The sequence below is a fragment of the Molossus molossus genome, unplaced genomic scaffold (assembly GCF_014108415.1).
Source record: "Molossus molossus isolate mMolMol1 unplaced genomic scaffold, mMolMol1.p scaffold_m16_p_13, whole genome shotgun sequence".
NCBI lineage: Eukaryota > Metazoa > Chordata > Mammalia > Chiroptera > Molossidae > Molossus > Molossus molossus.
The window spans coordinates 27,325,376-27,347,086 of record NW_023425348.1 but is presented as its reverse complement, the minus strand read 5'-3'; the positions used below and the strand labels follow the sequence as shown (position 1 = coordinate 27,347,086).

At 46.4% G+C, this 21,711-nt stretch overlaps 1 protein-coding gene across 1 annotated transcript in view; it reads left to right on the top strand.

The window, feature by feature from the left end:
• PANX1 (pannexin 1) overlaps positions 1-21,711 on the top strand; it is a 44,842-nt gene that overhangs the window by 4,903 nt on the left and 18,228 nt on the right. The window contains exon 2 of the mRNA XM_036259296.1: positions 21,394-21,533. Coding sequence (XP_036115189.1) covers positions 21,394-21,533 — 140 coding nt within the window. The remainder of the gene's footprint in view (positions 1-21,393; positions 21,534-21,711) is intronic.

The following is a 21,711-nucleotide window of genomic DNA, read 5'->3' as shown; positions in this document are numbered from 1 at the left end:
CACCCCTCACTTCCTCTAAATGTGACTCTATCAGAAGATTGGAGGGGGCATTTTGATGTGCTCCTGGTTTTAAGAAAGCAGAACCCCTTTGGGTTCTTTGGAGCAACTTTGGGCAACTTTGGAGCACACTATAAATTTCCTTCCTAACACTTACCGCAAGTTGCAGTTAGGTAATTATTGGTATTATTTGTTGACTAGTCTCCCCACCAGACTGGACTTTCATTGGGTTGAGTTGACTGCTCTGTCCACAGCTTCCAGCAGAAAACTTGATACATAATAGACATTCAATAGAGGGTGTAAATGACAAGAATGATCAGAGGTGTCCATGTGTTTTAGCATTTGGGGATCCAAGTGTTATTATATTACCTATAAGATGTAATTAATAGAGCAAGAAATATGAATTGGGAAATAGTAGCAAACATTTAGTAATGATGAGATTGACTTTAAATATGTACTAGAACTTACCCAAAAAGCATTTGTTCTGATTCAGTGCATACTGTTCCCTGACTTGAACAGACCCAGGGAATTGGTTTTGTACACAGCAGAGCAGCTCCCTCGCTGCCATCTAGTGAAAGTCAGCCCTCCACACAGGGGTTTGTCCCGGTCCTTCCCACGTTGGGAGGGAAAGAGGGGAGGCAGGGTGCCCCGGAGGTGTGGAGTCAGTCCTCGCCAGTGCTGCCTCCTCTCCCACCACCAGGGCTGGGCTGGGACTGGAACCGGTGTGGGTGGCAGTGGATCTCAGGCCTCTTGGCCTGGGGCCCCTCTTGTTGGGGTCGGGGCCGCAGGCCGCCTCCCTCCCTTCTCCCTTAAAAAAAAGACACAGTGAATTACAAGATCCTATTTAATTCTTTATTGCTTCCTTTTTTGTCACCCCACCCCACCACCTCAAGAAAAACGGAAGAAAAAAAATGAGACTGGAAAATAATGTTATTGCAAAATAGATGGAATTCCCATTCCAGCAGAAACCGAACGGAAGTCTCAGGAGCTTTGCAAAAACTAGGTTTGGATTAGTGACCTCCTTTCCAAAAACCACACAAACACCATCCTTCCCCTGTAGACTGTGTCCTTGGTCTGCTTTCTTCTCAAACCCCGGACCCAGGCAATGAGAGTTTGGGCAGATGGAGAAGGAAGGGGACGCAGTCTGGGAGCTCTGGGCTCTGGTGGAGCATGGCACAGCTGCATGTCAGGGGTTACTGAGGGTAGCAGAGGGGAGCTTCCAGATACTTTTAATTTGATAAATGTCTGCATGTCTTTGTCTTTGTGGTCAAGATCGGACAGTGAGAAGAAATTAAAGCCCTGTGGGTTTTTTTGTTTGTCTTTTTACATACCCCAATCTTGGTTTCTCAGAAATAACTACTGTTATTGATTTTGTGTGTTTCCTTTTACACTGATCTAGGTTCCCAAGGAAAAAATGGATTTTATTAACATTTTACCATTATTACATTTTTAACAGATATTATGCCGTGTATTAAAAATTTGTAGGTTGTTCATTTACTGTAATATGTGGAGATATTTTCTTGTCAGTGTGTGTAAATCTGCTTCACTTTGTTGAGATGTGGCATCATTTTCTGTAATATGATTACGGAAAGTGGAGCCCTTCTATTAAGGGACACGCAGGTTCATTCCACGTTTTCTTACTGCAGACAATGGTTCGTGAACATCCCTGCACGTGCTTCCTCATTCAGAATGTAGTGGGTCTCAAACTCTTTGGTCTCAGGACCACTTTACACTCTTAAATTTTATTGTGTATTCCAAAGAGTTTTTGTGGGCTATATCTGTAGGTAGTTATCAAATTAGAAATTAAAAATGAGAAATATTCAACATTTTTTGTTAATTTGAAATAAGCCCATCACATGTTAACATGTATAATACATTCTGATGAAAAGAAAAATAACTTCAGAAATAAGACCTAGTAAGAAGAGTGGCATTGTTTTCCAGTTTCACAAATCTCCTTCACGTCTAGCGTAGTAGAAGACCACTGCCTTCTCCTGTTTGCTTCTCATTCATTATGTGGCTATAACTCATGTCAGTAGCCTCCAGAAACTCCACTGTATACACTAATGACAGAATGAAAATAAGAAGGTAGATATCTGTCCTGGCCAGTGTTGCTAAGTGGTTAGAGCGTCGGCCCATGCACCAAAGGGTCACGGGTTCAATTCCTAGTCAAGGGCTTGTACCTGTGTTGCAGGTTTCACCCCCAGCCCCAGTCAGAGTGCATGTGGGAGGCAACCAATCGATGTGTCTCACATCAATGTTTCTCTCTCTCTCTCTCCCCCCTTCCCTCCCTCCCTCTCTTCTATTTTCTCTAAAAAAAAAAAAAAAAATCACTGGAAAAAATATCCTCTGATGAGGATTAACCAAAAAAGAAAAAGGCAAATAACAACCTAATGTTATTGGGAAAATAGGTTTGATGTCACGAATCTCTTGAAAGAGTCTCAGGTTCCAGACCACACTTTGAGAACCATTGCTCTGGGGTCAGACTTGAGAGTGGAGTTTACAGTTAGAGGGTCAAAAGGTGTGCACACTTCAGATTTAACAGGTACTTCTCATTGCCCTCCAGATTACCAGTTTACACTGCTGTCAGCAGTCAGCATCGTTCTTACCATGCAAGTGGCATCGCACTGTGTTAGCGAGATGTTTGTAGTTCCCTGTTGGCATGGGATTTCACACGGTGTAGTGTTCTGGGGACCGCTCATTCTCTCCAGGCTGCTTACTGTTTGTTGCCTTTGGCCTGGGCTATTTGATCCCAGAGAGGCTGTCAGTCTTAGCTGGTTATCATTGGCTTATGAAATCTACCCCTGCCCAAATATATCTTACCTCTCTAGTTCCACCTTTTTTTAAAACTACAGGTTAAAAAAGTTGTTTCACTCTGAGCCCCGTTTTCTGTTAAAGTGTAGTCAACAAGCAAAACTAGCAAATATCATTTATTAGGAAGTGTAAAGATGTCTTTTTAAAAGTATCTTTTTTTTCCCTTTTCAATGTTAACATCTGCTTCACAATTCATGATTGAATGTAAGGGTTTTCAACGTTTACAAAAAACACTTGCTCCGGTGTGGAAAGGCACCTTTCAGAGAGAGAGAAAAGTTTTTACTCAGCTGACCTTGCTGCCGAGTTTCACCTCTCCTCTCGGACAGCACCAGGTTTTCTTTTGCAAAACAGTTAATGATACCTGTTAAATGTGATAACACCTGGAAAGAGACCTGACACATGGTCTGTAGTCCATACATGTTGGTGAGCTCTGACACCAGCATGCGTGGAGCTTCTACAGTCTGAAGGTACTTTGTAGTATTGTGAGCCGCCAGCCAAGCTGGGACAGGCTCAGGCTTCTCCCCACTTCTCACTTGGATTCAGGAGTCCTTCTCTTGGGCACTGGGAGACCCAGCCGGGATGAGTCTGGGTGATGGTGACTGTGACTTGCTGCCCTTCCTTTCTCGTGTCCCTTAGAGGGAGGAGCATCCAGGGGCTGATGGTCTTGACAGTCTTCATAAGGCTTCATTCCTTTTAAGTCTCTAAACACTCTAAGCCTTTATGTTAGTAGTGTGTTTTCTTTGTTGCACACATTGAATAAATACCAGAACAGAAAAAGGATGCACTTTGAAGAATTATAGGAACACGCTAATGACACTTATTAAACAGTGTGGAACAACTGTGTGGAGCATGTGTGACGAGAAGCCATCTCACCTTAGAATCAGTTTCACCCTTTGTAACGTGAGGACATTGGACTAAAATTAGTTATTAGATGCACTCCAGTACCCTGCCTTATGGTAATTACTCTTGTTCACCTTTGGTCTCCATTCATTCATGTTCTCATTCATTTGATAGTTACTCATTGAACACTGTGTGCACCAGGCCCTGTCAGTGAGGAAGGCAGACGTGTCCTGGAGTTTGCAGCCCGGCAGGGGAGGTGGCTTCTCCTAATTGCAGCATTCTGGCTGTACCAGTGCTTTGGAACAAGTGCCTTGGCAGGGAGCTTGCCCAGTCGGGGGCCGTGGGGGTGCCTCTCTGAGGAAGCAACACTTGGGTCAGCATTTGTGAAGGCTTAGACGTTGTTTCTCGGAGAAATAGAAAAGGATCCATGTTACTGGGACCTGTTGGGCAGGGGGAAGAGTGAGTGGTATAAAGAAACTGGAGACATGGGCAGGGGTCGGATCATGCAGAATCCTATGGGATCTGGATTTTAGAATTTATCCGAAGCAGTCAGAGGGCTTTGGGCTATAAGTGACATAATCAGATAGGCATTTTACAGTCTCATCCCAGACACTTTGTGACAATGGGTTAGAGATGTGGAGAGACTAGTTAGGGGCTCCTGCCATTAATTTCAGGCTTATTAACTCACACTTTGAGGACAGGACGTCATATATCTCGGACTCCACCGTGGTACTGTGTACGGGGCAAGTATTGCCTCAGAGTTCCTCAGGAGCTGTTGCTGGGAGCCCTGTGGGAATGCCTGGTGCCCCCTGTTTGTCCCAGGATGCTAGGGCCGACTTGGGAAGGACCCGAGCTGATCACATTCGGTAGCTCTGCTCTGGGGCTCCACGGCCACCTTCGACGCCTGGCCTGGCGCAGTGGAAGGTGAGGAAGAAGGCTGTGCCTGGCGGGGGTGAGCCCGGGCCTGGGTGGAAGCTCGGGCCTGGGTGGGGTAGCAGGTGGCTCTCATCAGGCAGAGCAAGAAGCCCTGTCTGTTCAGGGCTGTGAGGAGCTGCAGCTCTGGGGCCCCGACCCGGGCCCGGAGGGGAACAGCCGAGGGCTCACTGCCCTGAGGGAAGTGTTGCCACTCACCTCCCTCAGCTCTGCACTTAGGGAGCCATTCCAGGGCCTTCCTCTCAGGACCAATGTTAACAGCTACTCTGTGAGACAGACAGAGAGAGAGAGAGAGAGAGAGAGAGTGTGTGTGTGTGTGTGTGTGTGCGTGCACGCGTGTGTAGAAAGACTTTACTTTTAGAGCAGTTTTAGGTCCACAGCAAAATTGAGGGGAAGGTACAGAGATTTGGCATATACTCCCCGCCCCCACACAGCATAGTCTTCTCCATTATCCACATCCCCTGCCAGAGTCACCTATTCTGGGGGTTGGAAAAATGTATAATGACATGTATCGATGGATGCATGGTCTCATACATGGTCAGAGTATTTTCACTGCCCTAAATCCTCTGCGCTCTGCCTATTCCTCCCCCACCCGAAGAGGGGGCCTGCTCCGTTAGGGTCGCGGCCAGCCCTGTGGCCAGCCCTGGCTCAGTTCAGTGCTGCAGTCTCCTCTCAGCAGGTGATCAGGACCAGCGGTGCAAGGGTTCCAGACTCGGGGCGTTCAGCCACAGCTCTTGCGCCACACCCAGTGTGGACTTCCCCGCATGTTGTCCCAAGACGTCTTTTATCTGATTTCTAGCTGGACTCTGTGTTCTAGGCACAAAGGTCTTCTCCCCTTCATAACATGCTGTGGGCTTTAAAGACTCCTAGCTTTTATTTGTGCTGTTTCCCTATCCTGGGTTCTTTCCTCCCTTTGAATATGAACACCTTGGCTCAGCAATTACCCCCAGGTAATTTGTTTGTCTGTAACATTGATGGTTCATTTCTTGGCTTCCACTGGACAGTAAGTGCTCAGAGGACAGGGACCATGCTTTCTTTCCCTTTGAATCTCCCAGTTCCCATGTGCCACCATACACATAGGAGGTGCCCAGTGAATGCTCTTGGGGTTGAGTTCAACACCATTGAGTTCTGAGTGCATTAGGGCAGACATCTGTGCTTTGTTGCACCATAATAGAGACAGAAAAACAGAGCCCTTGGGGAGGGCAGGATCTTGGGACCCTCTGGTATTCTGTTGGCACAGAGGCTCTGTGGCATTGAATGCCCAGCTCTGATGAACTTGGGTGCCTCTTTTCTTTTCAAGGTTCTGCATTTGCCACATGAAACCCTCATGGTCTAGTTAGAATGCCTTTGTATCTGCCTGACCAGTCTAAATAATGTTAACAGTCATTTTTAAGTTCTTTTCATTTTCTTGGAGTCACTAATCAGTGATTCAGTACTGAATTTAGATGCTCAAGACCTCCTACACAATAGGGTTTCTTTGTTGCAGGAACTACAAAAGCTAGCTGTTAAGAGTGTCATCCAACCTAAGAATAAGTCTCATAAGGTTTCATTTGAGCCAAATTGACCAGGCAAAATCTCAATGGATTGAGAAAATGCTCCTGAGAATGGCAGTTTTTCAGTTTATTTTATACATTAGAATCAATATAGGAGACATAGGGGCAGGGACTGCATGAACTTCACTGATGGTAGATCAGGGAGGCGGGGGAAAGTAGAGAGGGGAATCTCTGAGATTGAATAAAAAGTAAAACAGACACGTACTTCTTTTACATTGGTGGGTGTAGGATAATTAGTGATGAATTACAGCACAGAGCTGGTATTTGGGAACGAGCTGGTATTTGGGAAGGATTCTGTGTTCTGCTACTCTTTTCAGAAACTGTGCCTTGGGATACAGAGAAGGAGATTACTCTGACATTTCGAAGGTATGTTATCTTAGATGCAAAAAAAATAATAGACAGTCAATTAAGATAAAGATTGACCTTTGTCAAGGAAGATGCCGGCCTTTGTTGGCCTACTGGCCATGACTGGCTTTTAGTCAGGAGTTTTTATGTTCATACCATTCTACATGGTTACTTTCAGTCTCTGGGTTTGTAAGGCCCTGTACACGTCTCCCCTAAGCTTGTCAGGATTAGTATGTGTCCCCTTTTTTTGTCCACAAAAGACATTTTTGAGGGAGAGATGATGCTGCGTGCTGACACTGTGGCCGACATTTCTTTTAATCCTTATTGGAATTCTATGAAGTTTTGCAAATGAGAAAATTATGTTCAAAGAGGTTAAGTAGCTTGCTAGTAGATGAAAGAGAAAACAAAATGCCTATTCACTATAATGGGATCTTTTGTTGTTAAATCTCACCCGAGGTTATTTTTCCATTGATTTTATTAGAGGGGAAGGGGAGGGGGAGAGAGAGAGAGAGAAACATTGATGTGAGAGAGACACATTGATTAATTGCCTCTTGAACGACCCCAACCAGGCCAGTGATAGAACCTGCAACCCAGGTATGTGCCTTTCACTGGGAATTGAACCTGCAACCCTTTGATCCATGGGCTGATGCTCCAACTGCTGAGCCAAACTGGTTAGGGCAATGGGATCATTTTTAAACAGGACTAAAGATTCTAGAACCTCTTTTTATAGATTTACCTAATTTTTTCCCTTTAGGCTAAAATTTCTTCTCCATATCTAATTGGACATTTATATTTTTTCACACAGATTAGGCCTCTGTGTCCGTGAAGACCAGCTGGACAGTAATTTTTTCTAAGCTTTTTTATACTTAAACACATTTATTAAGTTGCCTCTTGCCATTACATGATCTATTCCTTTAACATTTTTCTTAAACTGCCCCCGTCCCCCTCACTTGTTCCCAGGGCGTCACTGTGTTGGGGAGAGAGAGGGCCACACATGTGCGATTGTTTCACAGCTATACCGAGTGTTATCTGTCCCACTTTGGAAGTTAATCTGAGACTCTGTTTCCTCAGCTGACAAATGGGACTAAATATGATGACTAGTTCACAGGTTCAGTTATTGGATTGAGTGAGAGCATTTAATTCTTATCTACTGGTGGTAGTAAATGACATGAGTCCTCCTTCAGCAGGTGATTCTGTGTGATCAGCACATAGGGGAACACCAGTATCAGGTGGGAGTCACATTGGTCACATGCCCTTTTTCTTCAGCATGGACACGATTTGTGCCACCAAGGAAGAGGGTCTGGATGGAGCAGGCTGCAGAGGAGAGTTGTGTGCGCACCGTGCCCCCTCACCCCAGGCTCTTCCTCTCGGCTCCGTTTGGTCACGTGCCTCGTTTCAGAAGTGCCTTCTGGTCTTTGTATGTTTTGTTTTTTGTATGTAACACAGCAGCTTCAACCCTTTCCTTATCACACCCTTTATCCCATTAGTATGCTTTTATCAGGTTAGTGTTCTAGGTACAAAATCTGCAGAAGGGGAGGTGACAGGGACACCTGCAATAATGTCAACATTAAAACGTTTTAATAAAAAATCTGTAGAGATTTTGAATGATCTGCCCCAATCCTACATGCTCCATTAAGTCTGTTCATTTCGGTGATTTTGCAGAACACAACTATTTTTTTAAACACGTGAATAGTATTATAGCAGAGATGTTTGTATTGATTTTACTTCTACCTTCCATCTGACCTTTTGCCTTAATCTTCATTTCATGGAACCCAAGGCTTTGGCCTGGACCAGGCGAGGACCTAGAGGTAATGGGAGAGACTGCAGGCGGACACGTGCTGTGACTGTTTCTTCACACTGTCTTGCACAATAGATTCTTGACTGGTCTTTGCTTCTATTCTTGACCCTGAGTGGCCAGTTATTGACATAACATCCAGTGTAAACCTTTTATTTATTTTATTTTATTAACAGGCTTAATTCACTTTATTTTTCTTGTATAAAATTATGTGGTGGCCACAGCTGGAGCCTGGGTCCTCTGGCAGAAACTCTGGTGTGGGTCTCTATAAGATGATCGGTGAATTCCTGAGAGGGAGACTTGGTGAACACAGTCTCTTTCCAGAGGTCACGAGTGAGAGGTCATGAGTGAGATAGCTGTAGGTCTTGGAGGCATCAAAGGTGGCCTTGGTGAAGTTGCCCAGGGGGGCAGTGCAGCCCCTGGCAGAGGTGTAGCAGCTGTAGGTACCGACCATCAGCAGCAGCATCTTGAGCACAGGGGCTGAGATGATGCCAGTGGCCCCGGGGGCGGAGATGAGGTGCACCAGCACAGAGCCACAGTGGCCGGTCACCTTGCAAGGGACGGTGTGGGGCTTGCCGGTCTTGTTCCCCTAGTAGCCTTGCTGCACAGGAACAGTAGAGAGCTAGGCCAGAGCCCTGGCCGGTTTGGCTCAGTGGTTAGGGCATCGGCCTGTGGTCCAGAGAGCTAGGCCAGGATGATGGCCCCACGGATGGCAGTGGCTACTTTCTTGGAGCAGCTAACACCCAGACCACATGTCCAGTGTAGTCCCCAGTGACGACAATGCCTTGAAGCAGGTCCTCTCATCAGCGCGGGTCTGCTTTTGCACCAGCATAATATTCAAAACCTGGTCCTTGAGGGATGCCCCCAGGAAAAAGTCAGTGATCCCAGATTCTTTGATGGGCAGGGAGAAGAGATAGGTCTTCTCCATGGACTCCATCTTCATGTCCTTGACCAGGTGGCCCAGCTTGGTGATGAAGATCCACTCCTTGTCCTTGACCTTGTCTCTGTGAGCTCTGTGGTCTCAGCCCTGGCCCCGACCCCAGCCTCGACCTCAGCCCATGCCACTGCCAAATCCTCCATGGAGGCCACACGGCTAGCCTCCCACTCCAGGGCCCCAGGGCCTTGCGCCCTCCACAGCACCCAGGTCATCTGCTATTCACTGTTTCTTCACAGAAGCCCCAGTGTACACTTTTTTTTTTTGGTTAATCCTCACTGAGGATATTCTTAGAGAGAGTGGAAGGGAAGATGGGAGGGAGGGGGAGAGAGAGAGAAACATCAATGTGAGAGAGACACATCGACTGGTTGCTTCCTGCACGCTCCCGGACTGGGATCAGGGATAGAACCTGCAACATAGGTACGTGCCCTTAACTGGGAATCAAAATTGCAGCCTTTGGTCTATGGGCCGACACTCTAACCACTGCACCACACCAGCCAGGGCACCAGTGTAAACCTTTTATTTTTTTTGACATTTTTATTGTTGAATGTATTACAGATGTTCCCCTCTTATTTTCCCAATTGACCCTTCCCTCCCTAATCGTGTCCTCCTCCTGCCTTCCCCACACTATTGTTTGTGTCCATTGGTTATGCACATATGCATAGAAGTATCTCATCCCGCCCTCCCTCCCCCTTCCCTTTAAGGTTCATCAGTCTAACAACCAGTTTGTACTTCTTAATTCCTTCATCTTTTCACCCATCCCTCCAGCCCCTGCCCATCTGGCAACCAACAAAAATTCTCTGTATCTATGAGTCTGTTTCTGTTCTGCTTGCTCATCTTGTTTGTAGATTCAGTTGTTCATAGATATGCATTAATTGCCATTTTATTGTTCATATTTTTTTCTTCTTCTCCTTCAAGAAGACCCTTCAACATTTCACACAATACTGGTTTGGTGGTGATGAACTCCTTTAACTTTTTCTTGTTTGGGAAATTCTTGATATGTCCATCGATTCTAAATGATAGCTTTGCAGGAGAGAGTAATCTTGGTTGTAGGTCGTCAGTGTAAATCTTTTACAACGAAAATCAGAATATGTCTTTGCTTTGAAATTTCTGAAATTATTTCTTGTGGATTTTAGGATTTAGCAAATGAGGAACTATGTTGATACAATTGGGAACCAGGGTTCTCGCTATAAAAGAAGGAAGATATAGGCATGGAACGGAGACAGCAAGGAAGAAACCAGTGGTGTTGGATTGGAATGAGAAGTTTCAGTATAAACACACACACACTCTCTCTCTCTCACACACACACACACACACACTCTCTCACACACACACTCTCTCACACACACACACACTCTCTCTCTCTCACACACACACTCTCTCTCACACACACACACACTCTCACACACACACTCTCTCACACACACACACACTCTCTCTCTCTCTCACACACACACACACACTCTCTCTCTCTCACACACACACACACACACACACACACTGATTTCCTAGCAGTGTCTGCTGAAAGGCCCAGGAGCAGTGACTCCCTAGTAGTAATGAGTACATCTAACACCTTGGTGTTAAAATTTTATTACCCACTAAAGGGAACCAAGGCTTTTTGGAGAAGTGGCAGACTGCAGGGCCCGAGAGAGAGAGTACACGATCAGCCAAGAACATCTGTGCCAGGAAGTATGGACGAGGGGAGCATGTCAGAAGGAGCTAGTGTGATGCATAACAGTGATGGATTATAAAATACTGAAAAACAGAAACAACAGAGTCCATATTGAAACTAAAAAGCAAATGCAGGGAAGGGGAAGTTCCTCTTTATAGTAAAATGCCAACTAATAAATGTACAGGGGAGGATAAAGTTGGAAAGTCTTCATTTTGCAACCGCAGTTGAAGTATTTGATTTCCTGCTGAGTGAGAGGTGACTGGGGAATGAGTACTTACAGTCTTAGAGGGTCTCTCTGTAGACCCCTCATTTTGCAGGAGAAAGCCCATTTCACAGCAGAGACGTGGCAGACAACACCTTAATCAAGTGATCGTCGTAGATGACGTCACCAGTCTTGGGCACGGTTGGCTCCAGGGTGTCCTGTGGAGGACCTACACCCTTCCATGGGATTCCTGCGGTAATGCAGAACCTGGATCGGAGCGTCGAGAAACAGTCAGACCAGCACCAGCATGGGGCCTGTGGAGAGTGACAAAGGCTGTGGAACCCTTCCAGGATCAGGTGACTCCAGAGACAGGACAACCATATGTAGAGGATGGTGCAGGATTGGAGGTGGGGGGAGTTGCTTCAAAAGATAGTTTGGGACCCTGGATGGTTTGGCTCAGTAGTTAGAATGTAGGCCTGTGGACCAAAGGGTCAAGGGTTCGATGCCCTGTCAAGGGCATGTACCTGAGTTGCAGGTTCGATCCCCAGCCTGATGTAGGAATCAACCTATTGATGTCTGTGTCTCTCTCTCTTCCCCCTACCCCCCTTCCACTCTAAAAAATAAATCAGTGGAAAAATATCCTTGGTTGAGGATTAACAACAACAACAAAAAAGATAGTTTGGGAAATCTGAATATGGATTACAGATATTCTAATTTTGTAATTGCATTGGGTTATATAAGAGAATGTCTTGTTCTTAGAAGATACACACTTCTGAGAGTAAAGGGTCATGATCTCTGCAACTTACTCTCAAGCGGTTCAGAAAAATAAAGAATGTATATTTTACATATGCATATGTATAGAGAGAGGACATGTGGCAGAATACTGACAGTGGTTGAATCTAAATTCCAGAGTGTGTGGCATTTCATTGAAATAGTCTTTTTTAATGATACTGTATTTTACACGGGTTTACAAATTTTATTTTTTTCTTTCTTTCAGTTTTACTGAGATATAATTGACATAATATTGTATAAGTTTAAGGTGTACAATGTAATGATTTGACATATGTATTTATTATGAAATGATTGCCACAGTAATTCTAATTAACCCCTATCACCTCACATAGTTACAATGTTTTTGTGTGATGAGCACTTTTAAGATCTATTGTCTTAGTAGCTTCCAGATATACAATCCAGTGTTGTTAACTTATAGTCACCATGCTGTACATTATATCCCCATGATGTTTTCTTTTCTTCTAATCTTCACCTGAGGATATTTTTCTATTTATTTGCAGATAGAGTGGGAGGGAAATAGAAGGAGAAAGAGAGAGGGAGAGAAACGTTGATGTGAGAGGGACACATCAACTGGTTGCCGCCCGCACGACCCCTACCAGGGCCGGGGATGAACCGCAACAGAGCTACGTGCCCTTGATCAGAATTGAACCCACGACTCATTGGTCTGAGGGCCGATGCTCTACTGCTGAGCAAAACCAGCCAGGACCCCATAAAGTTTTTCTTAGAACAGGACGTTTGTGACTTTTGACCACCTTCACTCACCCCCCCCACCCCCCGCCACTCCCCAACCCAACAACCACCAGTCTGTTCTTTGTTTCTCTGAGTTCTGTTTCATTAGCTAAAACATATGACTAAGATCATACAGTATTTGTTTTGCTCTGTCTGCCTTTCACTTACCATAATGGTCTATCCATGTTGATGCAAATGGCATGCTCTCCTTCTTTATTATGGCTGAGTATCGTAATATTCTTGTAACATTTTTGTGAGTGGAAAAAATTTCAAAGTAACATGTTTAAAAAAGAGATGAGGGAACCAATAGCAAAACCTTAACCCCCAGGTATCTGTTATGTTACTTTCTGTAATTTTATGTATGTTCAAGTTAGTTCATCTCAGAGGACAACATTTTTTTAATAAAATAATATTTAGGTACATCAAGGAATTGTTTTGCATGTTTACCAGACATTGAGGTTTTGTATGCCTTTCTTCCCCGGGTACCCAGGTTATGAACATTTTATTTACTGGACAACTGTTAGGTTGTTAGGTTTTACGGTGGATTTATACAAGTTCTTATTTTTTGTGGTTTAGACGCCTGGGCATGCTGAAGGACTGGGCTCACCACAGGAAAGAAACCCCTCAGACCATTACTCAGTTCTCAGTTCTCTGGGTGTAATCTGGATTCATGGTTTCTGGGGCTGTCGTCTTAGTCCAGCTTCCTTTTCGCTTTCTCCTCTCGCACTTAGCAGGCTATATAGTATATTGTTTCTGCCATCTCATTCTATTTTTAAAAATATGTTTTTATTGCCCTGGCCAGTTTGGCTCAGTGGTAAAGCGTCAGCCTGTAGACCAATGAGTCACGGGTTCGATTCTGGTCAAGGGCACCTACCTCGGTTGCAGTTCATCCCCGGCCCTGGTCGGGGTCGTGCAGGAGGCAGCCAGTTGATGTGTCTCTCTCACATCAGTGTTTCTCTCTCTCTCCCTCCCACTTTATCTGAAGATAAGTAGAAAAATCTCAGGTGAGAATTAAAAAGTGTGTGTGTGTGTGTGTGTGTGTGTATTGATTTTAGAGAGAGAGATAGAAACATTAATGAAGGAGAAACTTTGATCAGCTGCTTCCTACACGCCCCCTACTGGGAGTCAAGCCCGCAACCCAGGCATGTGCCCTGACCCAGAATCAAACTGGTGACCTCTTAGTGCGTGAGATGATGTTCAATCCACTGAGCCACACTGGCTGGGCTATGCCATCATTCTTGATTAAATTAAAGGAGCCTTGTAGGTTCCATCTAAGGCTCTCCAGTTTGGTTGTGTGTTCCCTGTGGCCGTGTGATCCCCTGTGATACGTCCTGGACCATGTGGTCGGTAGCAACAGGCTTATATCGCCCCAGTAGTGAGAGCATTGTGCACTGAGGGGGGCTTTGTCTGATGGGTTAGACCCAGAGGGGAAAACATTAGTTTTGAAATGACGAGCAGTAGTGAAGTGTCTGGGGGCTTCTTGGAACTTGTTAAGAGGTTTACATTTGACTATGTCCATGTTGGCAAAGGAACAGATGCTAGCCCTGGTTGGCTTCTCTTTAAAAGCCGGGCTTGGCTGTGGACGGAAGAGACCTGGTGAATCAACATGGCTTAAAGGAAAAGAGAGTTGTCATTTCAGTTCAGTTTCATTTAGTTTTGTTTTGTTTGGGCTACAGAGGGTGCTTATATGTTTGTACTGGTCTAAAACTCATGTGTGCCTTGGGATCAGTTTCTGCAACAATGAAGGCAGTAATGAACAATTTGGGGCTTTCAGGACATATTTATTTGCTTGTGTTTAGAGCTGGTCTGGGTGGAAGTCTGATGAAGAGGTAAAAGGGGAGGAATTTGGCTCTTTTTTTGCTATTTAAAGATCTAATTGGCTTTATTGAACTGAATAAGGCAGCATCCCCTCTAGAAAATAGAAAGATGTTCCTTGGTTCTCTTTAAGAAAGAGAAGTTATTCTGAGATTCTTTGAGTTGTACTGTATTTTATGATGTTTGGGGGCTCTGAGTATTTGGCAAGGTAGGATGCTTTGGGGCAGACCCTTTGAGTCATCTGGTTTTATCATGTTGGGATCAAAGGCACTTTAAACAGATTCAGACCTGTTTCGTCCTTATGAGTGCTTTTTACTGTTCTATGTTTATTTATTTTTTTATTCCTCACCCAAGGATACTTTTCTATTTATCATCAGAGTGGGAGGGAAGGAGAGAGAGAGACAGAGAGAAACATCGATGTGATAGAGCCACATCGACTGGTTGGCTCCTGCACGACCCCAAGCAGGGCCGGGGAAGAACTGCAACTGAGGTGCGTGCCCTTGACTGGAATCAAACCTGCGACTCATTGGTCCTTGGGCCGACGCTCTAACCACTGAACAAACCTGCCAGGGCGAGTTATTTTTAAGATGTGACCCCTTCCCATCTCTTTCTCTGTTCTGCACATTCATGGTCCTCTTTATGTGAGTATTCTCTTCAAACTTGAGAGTTTACAATAGTTTTCAAGTGTTTTGGCCTTAAAACGAGCCAGAGCTTTCAAGTTTGGTGCTGTATAGGTTGTATTATGATCTATCGAGATCCCATATGTGTGTATATGTGTGAGTTGTGTGTGTGTCTATCATTTACATTCATTTGAATTTAAACTAAATTTTTGTTTTGCAGAATAAAACTATTTTGTAGCCCTGGCCAGTTTGGCTCAGCAGTTAGGGCATCGGCCCGCGGACTATTAAGTCCTGGATTCCTTTCCCACTAAGGGCATGTACCTCGGTGCAGTTTGTCCCCGGCCCTAGTTGGGGCTGTGTGGGTGGCAACCAGTCCATGTGTCTCTCTCACATTGATGTTTCTCTCTCTCCCTCTTCCCCCTCTCTCCCTCCCGCTCTGTCTGAAGATAAATGCAAAAATGTCTTCGGGTGAGGATAAAAAAAAATAATAATAAAACTAAAACTATTTTGTAGCACGGCCATTGTGGCTCAGTGGTTGAGCATTGACCCATGTACCAAGAGGTCACTGGTTCGATTCCTGGTGAGGGCACATGCCCAGGTTGTGGGCCAAATCCCCAGTGGGGGGCATGCAGGAGGCGGCCAATCAGTGTTCTCTCTCATCAATGTTTCTCTCTCTCTCTCCCTCTCTCTCTAAAATCAATAAAGAAAAAAAAATTAAAAATAAACTATTTTGTAAATTTTAAAAAGCTATGTAGATAGTGATGATTATAATTGATATCATCATTATTATACTCTATTTTCACTTTGTACCTTAGAACAGCAGCTCCAGGATCAATTGTTCTCCCAAAGAAACTCCCCTGTCTCCTCCTTTCTCATGCCATCTTCTTTGACCTAGCCTTCATCAGTAGCTTGTGCTGTGTGCCTCCTCTTCCTCCTTTTGGAAGGTGAAGGTGGAGACCCCGGTGACAGGCCAGCTCTACAGCACACGAGCCACGTGACCTCAGCGCCGCGCTTTCCTGTCTTTAGAATGGGGGTGAAAGCGCACACGAGGGCTGGTTCCTGTGCTTGCCCCCCGCCCCTCGCCCCTCCGGTGTGGGGCTATTTCAGCTTAGACTCTCTTCCACTTGAAAGTTCCTCTAACGGTCTCCCAGCCAGTTTACTAGATCCTGCTATTCGTGTTTTTATTTTTGCTGAACTTGTGGTTTCAGTGGGTTTTTTAACTCCTCAGGAGGCCTGATTCCCGTGCTCCCAGGTGCAGGTGGCGTGTGAATGCAGAAGCAATGCCGGGACCATTCCCGCACAGCACCCTGCGGGGAAGGACAGGTGTCTGTCCGGAGGCACGGGGCTTGCTCAGGACTCACAGCCCTTCAGATGGGGTCAGGAATGAAAAGAAAGCTTGTTAGAGAGAAGGGGGCAACAGGAAATCAAGCCAAAGTCCCCCTTTGCGAGGTTGGACTGGAAACAGAGGACCTTGCACAAGCTGTGTGGGTGCCGTTGAGAAACCCCTGGGCAGGTGTGCCCTGCCTGGCTCTGGTCCTGTCTACCCTCAGGCCGTGTTGCCCTTTGGTTCTCCACCAGCTGCTTCTGTGGCAGCCACATGTACAGGTGTAAGCTGTACCAAGGGCTGCCTGGGCTGCCACTCAAAGACCCTCGCCCCGGGCTCCCGGGGCTCCAGGCCAGGGCTGGGGGCAGGGGATATAGGGAGGATGTCTGTGGTTGGGTTACCCACTTAGCAGACAATGTCATTGCTTCCACAGTGACCAGAACACAAGTTTCCTCCTTGCGGGGTTTCACTATGTCTGGCCAGACACATGAAGGTAAAGCGCAGCTCCCTCTGCACTCCCCGCCAGTGGAAAGCAGTGCGCTCGCTGTCCTCCGCACAGACCTGAGGCTCGTTTGTGCCTTCTGTCCAGCGGGGAGGGGCAGTGCTCACTCAGCCAGCGGCTGCAGGGTGGAGCGACAGCGTCGGACTGAGGCCGTCTTCTCGGCTGTCGAACAGATACTTCAACACTGAGACCGTATTTATCATCGTACTTTCCAATGGGTAAAACACCAGACAGGTGTTATTTATGTGATCAGGGCCCTGTGTGAGGGGGAGAGAGAAAGAGAGAAAGACCCATTCTCTGTCTACCCTACTGGTCAAGAGTTGGGATCTTACTAGAGGAGATGACACAAACCTGCATGTTGTACAGTGTGGTTGGAGGTGATTATCTGCTCTGGGAGCTCATTGGGAAAGAACTTCATGGGGAAGGTGACCATCTGAGCTGGGTTTTGAAAGATGGGCCATGGAGGTGGGCGTGGAGGGGCACTGACTTAACAAACAGTGGAGAGAGGGCCCCCAGGCAAAGGGAATAGTCTGAGGAAAGACACCGATTAGGAATGAATTAGGCCTCTGCAGGCCACAGCAATAATTAGGTTGGACTGGAGCATTAGTTTGGATTTGTACGCTGTGCAATGGAGAATCCGTGAAAAATGTTGAGCCAAGGGAATGTCAAAACCAAAACTGAGATTTAGGACGAATAATCTAGGGAGAAACTGGAAGCTTTTCTTATGAGAAGATTATTAGGAATGTACATAGAGCATCTGCTCACCTTTCAATATTATTTTGAAGAGTAAGTGAGACAAAGGATGTGGGAGTGCACTTGGAGATGGATCAGGATGGTCTGGACCCAAGCATCCTAACCCCATGGCGACAGCTGAGCATCCCGACACAGGTGCCTTTTAAACCAGGCTGAGTTGTCATGCCTTGGGTGAAGGTGCCCCTGCACCCTTTGCTTTGCTCCTTCTTTACTCCTGTTCTTCACTCCCAGTTTGGCTTTGGCCCCTGCCTGGTTCTTGACCTTCTTTGTTTCCCATTTCTGGCCTGGGGATAGCCAACTCCTGGGGCTTGATCTGTTTCCCCAGATTTGTCCTTGACCCTTCCTAGGAAGCTCTGCCTATTCTTGTTGTAACCCAGGAGATCGACCACACTCAGACTCCATTTTTCAGTTTTTGGGGATGTTTTATTACCTGCGCAGGGACTGCAGCCAACCTACACAGAGGAGAACTGCAGCCCCGAGCTCAGGGGGAGGGTTGCTTATATAGGGCAGGGGTCATTCAAGAGTTTAGCAGAGCAAGCAAGCTGCTTGTACAGAAGCGGAGGCAGTTAGCGATAAGCAGGAGGGAACGGAGGGGGGAGGGAGCTGAGGCGAAAGGGAACTGGGTGAACTGGGTCAGCATACATCTATTCTGCTATTCATTTCATTATCCAGGTTTTAAAAACTAACAAATTCGAGACAGATATCAGCGGTCAGTCAGGTGCAATACACACATGTTGAACAGTTACAGTTTTATGGGGTAAAGGGAGCTTCAGTTTCTCCCTATCAGTTTCTTTACAGAGCATGCAGGACACTCTGGCCTTGGGGCCATTTCTGTCCTCCTTTTTCTTGAAGGATGTTGCTTTTCAAATTCCCAGTGAAGGTCAAACTCTAGTTAATTTTTATGGGGCTAAAGCCCTCTATAATATTCCCCATTGTTCATCTTGCTGTCCCTGAGGTTGTTAATTAGGGCAGCTTAAAGACAAGTTGGATTCTAAGGACAGTGAGCTACAACATTCTGATCTTGGAAGAAGTGCTGGTTCAAACCACCCCAACTCCGACTGAGCCCTGGCTCCTAGGACCTCCTCCAGCGTGGCCTTGCTGGAGTGACTGGCCCAGAGGAAAGTGTTTTAAGAGAATGAGAGTTGGACATAGATTCAAATTCTTGTGCTTTCATTTTCTAGTTTGGGTGGTGGATTACCGAACAACTTGGAGTTTTGTTTTCCTCCAGGATAAAATGAAGATAGCATGGATCTCTTTATCTATCTCTTTCTCTCTTTTTCTCCGTTTCTCTCTCTATCTCTCTTCCTCCCTCTCTCTTCTTTTCCCTCTCAAATTGGTTGTGAGGTTTAAATGAGGGAATGACTTAAGAGCTGCTGAGTGTCCCATGAATACTGGTTGTCTGCTGTCTTTTATTCTGACCTTCCATTCCAGGTGAAGGACATTTACTTGTGGGCTCAGCACATCCTCAGTCTCTGTCTCTCTACACACAGTTATATTTTCTTTCTTGATTCTTTTCAAAAGCTTTGGTATAAAACATTTAGTTCTTTATGCTGCAACAGTTTCTACCACTGCCTTGGCCGAGGTCCCTGAGGTCCTAAGACAGAACTTGAAGCACATTTTCCTGTGGAAAGAATGTTACTACATGTTGGCTACATGCACTAAGAGGACTATACTTGGGGAACATATGGGCCAGGCAGGTTCCCATAAAATCCTAACAGCATTGTTCTTTTTAGGGGGGGAGGGAGGGGGTATGTGCCCTTAGCGGGAACCGAACCCAGGACTCTCTGGTCCGCAGGCCAATGCTCCAACCGCTGAGCCAAACCGGCCACGGCACATTGTCCATTTTTATGAAAGGTATTTGGACATGTTGCCAAGCAAGCAACTTTCCAGGGACCATCCTTTATGGCCTGAGCCTGCCAGTCCCTCTTGTGTCTCTGTCACCGTGCTCAGTAAGTCTTGGTGGGTAGGACCACATGGAAAGCATTTGACAAAGTCCTGCTGATGGGAGAGCAGTGTGACATCAGCCCCATGGTCCTATGCTATCCTGACTGCTCTATTTTTATAAAATGTAAGAACTGAAGTTAGATGGGATGAGAGAGCTGGAAGGGAGCTTGAAATACCTTATGTTCTTCCAACTCCTATTTAGACCATTTCTAGTGGGTATTATAGGACACGTTCTAATGGCACATGACTTTTCACAATGAGCTCCTCCAAGGGCTCTTCCGGAGAAGTCCTTCCTGGTGCCTGTGGACATAAAGGCATCCAGTGAAAAAGAGGGGGTGCTCAGGGCCTTGCCCATTGTCCCCACCACCACCATGCAAATCTACTCTCTGGACAACATCCCCATCACTGCCCTCTCCTGTTGTAAGTATAAAGGTCATCCCCTCCCCAGGGAAAGGTGACCTTTTCAAGGCATTTTATGTCCTGGGGAGTAGGGAAATCCAATTCAGTGTCTTCCTACCATCCTTGTCCCCACTCTGTAGGGAGGGAAGTGAGAAAGGTGGGCATGCCCCTCATCTTTAAAGCTGCAATGAGTTACTTTGTATAGAAGAATGTAATGCTTATTACGCAACTACTGGGGACCAGGCACTATACTAAGACTGTAACATTGATGTCTTCGCCCTTTTGGAGATCCTTGGCTTTGAAAGGTTAGGTGACCTGAGGTCACCCAGCTGAGAGTGGCAGAGTTCAGTGTCAATACAACTAACATCAGAGCCCAAGCATTTAGCATACTTACGCTGCACAGGGTGTGGAAGAGAGTGTGCCTGCTCCTGGTCTCAGCAGCTGGTCCCTGTGCCCGTGACACACCCAGGCCCCTATGTATGCTTGATGGGACAGGGAAGCAGGGCTGGGCTAGGGGCTGCCAGGAGGGGCTCAGTGCCAGGTGCTCTACCTGCACCCCAAAAGTCTCTTTGGTCAATTCCCCACATGGCCTGTGTGAGTGAGGAGCACACAGGCACTTGAGAGCATGAAGAGCCTTCCAGGGGGTAGGTGATGGTAGCATTTGCAGAGTGATGTGGTCCCCGGTTTGCAGAAGAGAAAACCAAGTTCTGAGCTCCCAGGAGAGCATGTTAATGGCAGAGCCTCAAACACGGCCCAGCTCTCCTGATGCCCCGCCCAGCGCCCATCTCCCTCTCTGGAGGTTTGCCATCTGGAGCATCTGCCTCCCATCCACTCATCTACTGATGGACACTTTGTTCCAAATGTAAGCCATTCGGGCTGCAGTTTCAGCCTGTGCCTTTTTTGTTAGAGGAGATGGAAAAGGACGGATTTGTCATCAAGTGGATATTACCAAATACTCCATCAGCCTTTGCCTCCTCAGGCTAAAAGTTCTTTGTTTCTCTGTCCTAATAGGCCTTTTTATCTAGTCTGGTTATCTGCACTGACTCACTGCCCCCTGCCCCGTCCCCACCCTGTAATCCCCCTTCCTTCTCAGCCCTCACCCCAAAGGGAACAGGTTCCCTTCATTCATTTTGGCTCTGGTTCTATTCTTGTTCACTTTTTCTTTCTTTCTTTTTTTTAATGGTAATTTCACTTTGTTTAAGAGTTTTTCCCCACCAGAGCTCAAGCTGCTGTCATGACCAGTGTTGGCCCCAAACGCTCTAACACTCGGCTTTACTGCAGAGCTGGGCGGGTTGGTTCAGTTCTGTCCTGTCCTGCCGGAGCTCCTTGCCTTAGCTCATCCTTGAAAACCGGAGGCAGGGAGGGAGCGGTGGCGGCGGGGGTCCAGGCACTGCACTTCCATTCATCTGGAACAATCTGCTTCTGTTTCTTAGGTACACAAATCAGCTGTTTCTCCCCAAGCTCGTTCTCCTGGCGTCAGGCTGCCTTCGTGGATTCTTACTGCTGGGCGGCTGTGCAGCGGATGGACTCCTTGCAGGAGAACCCTGGGAACCTTCCCCTGTGCCTGCATAAGGTAACTGGGACGTGTTCACCTGTCACCTGTGTGCGTTATCGACGTGGGAACCGAGGCCCAGAGAGCTGGGCCAGTCCACACCACACAGATGCACGTGGCCAACCAGGGCTGTGACTGATTATACAACCATAGCACTCTAAAATCAGAGGGAGCCTCAGAGATACTTGGTCCAGCACTG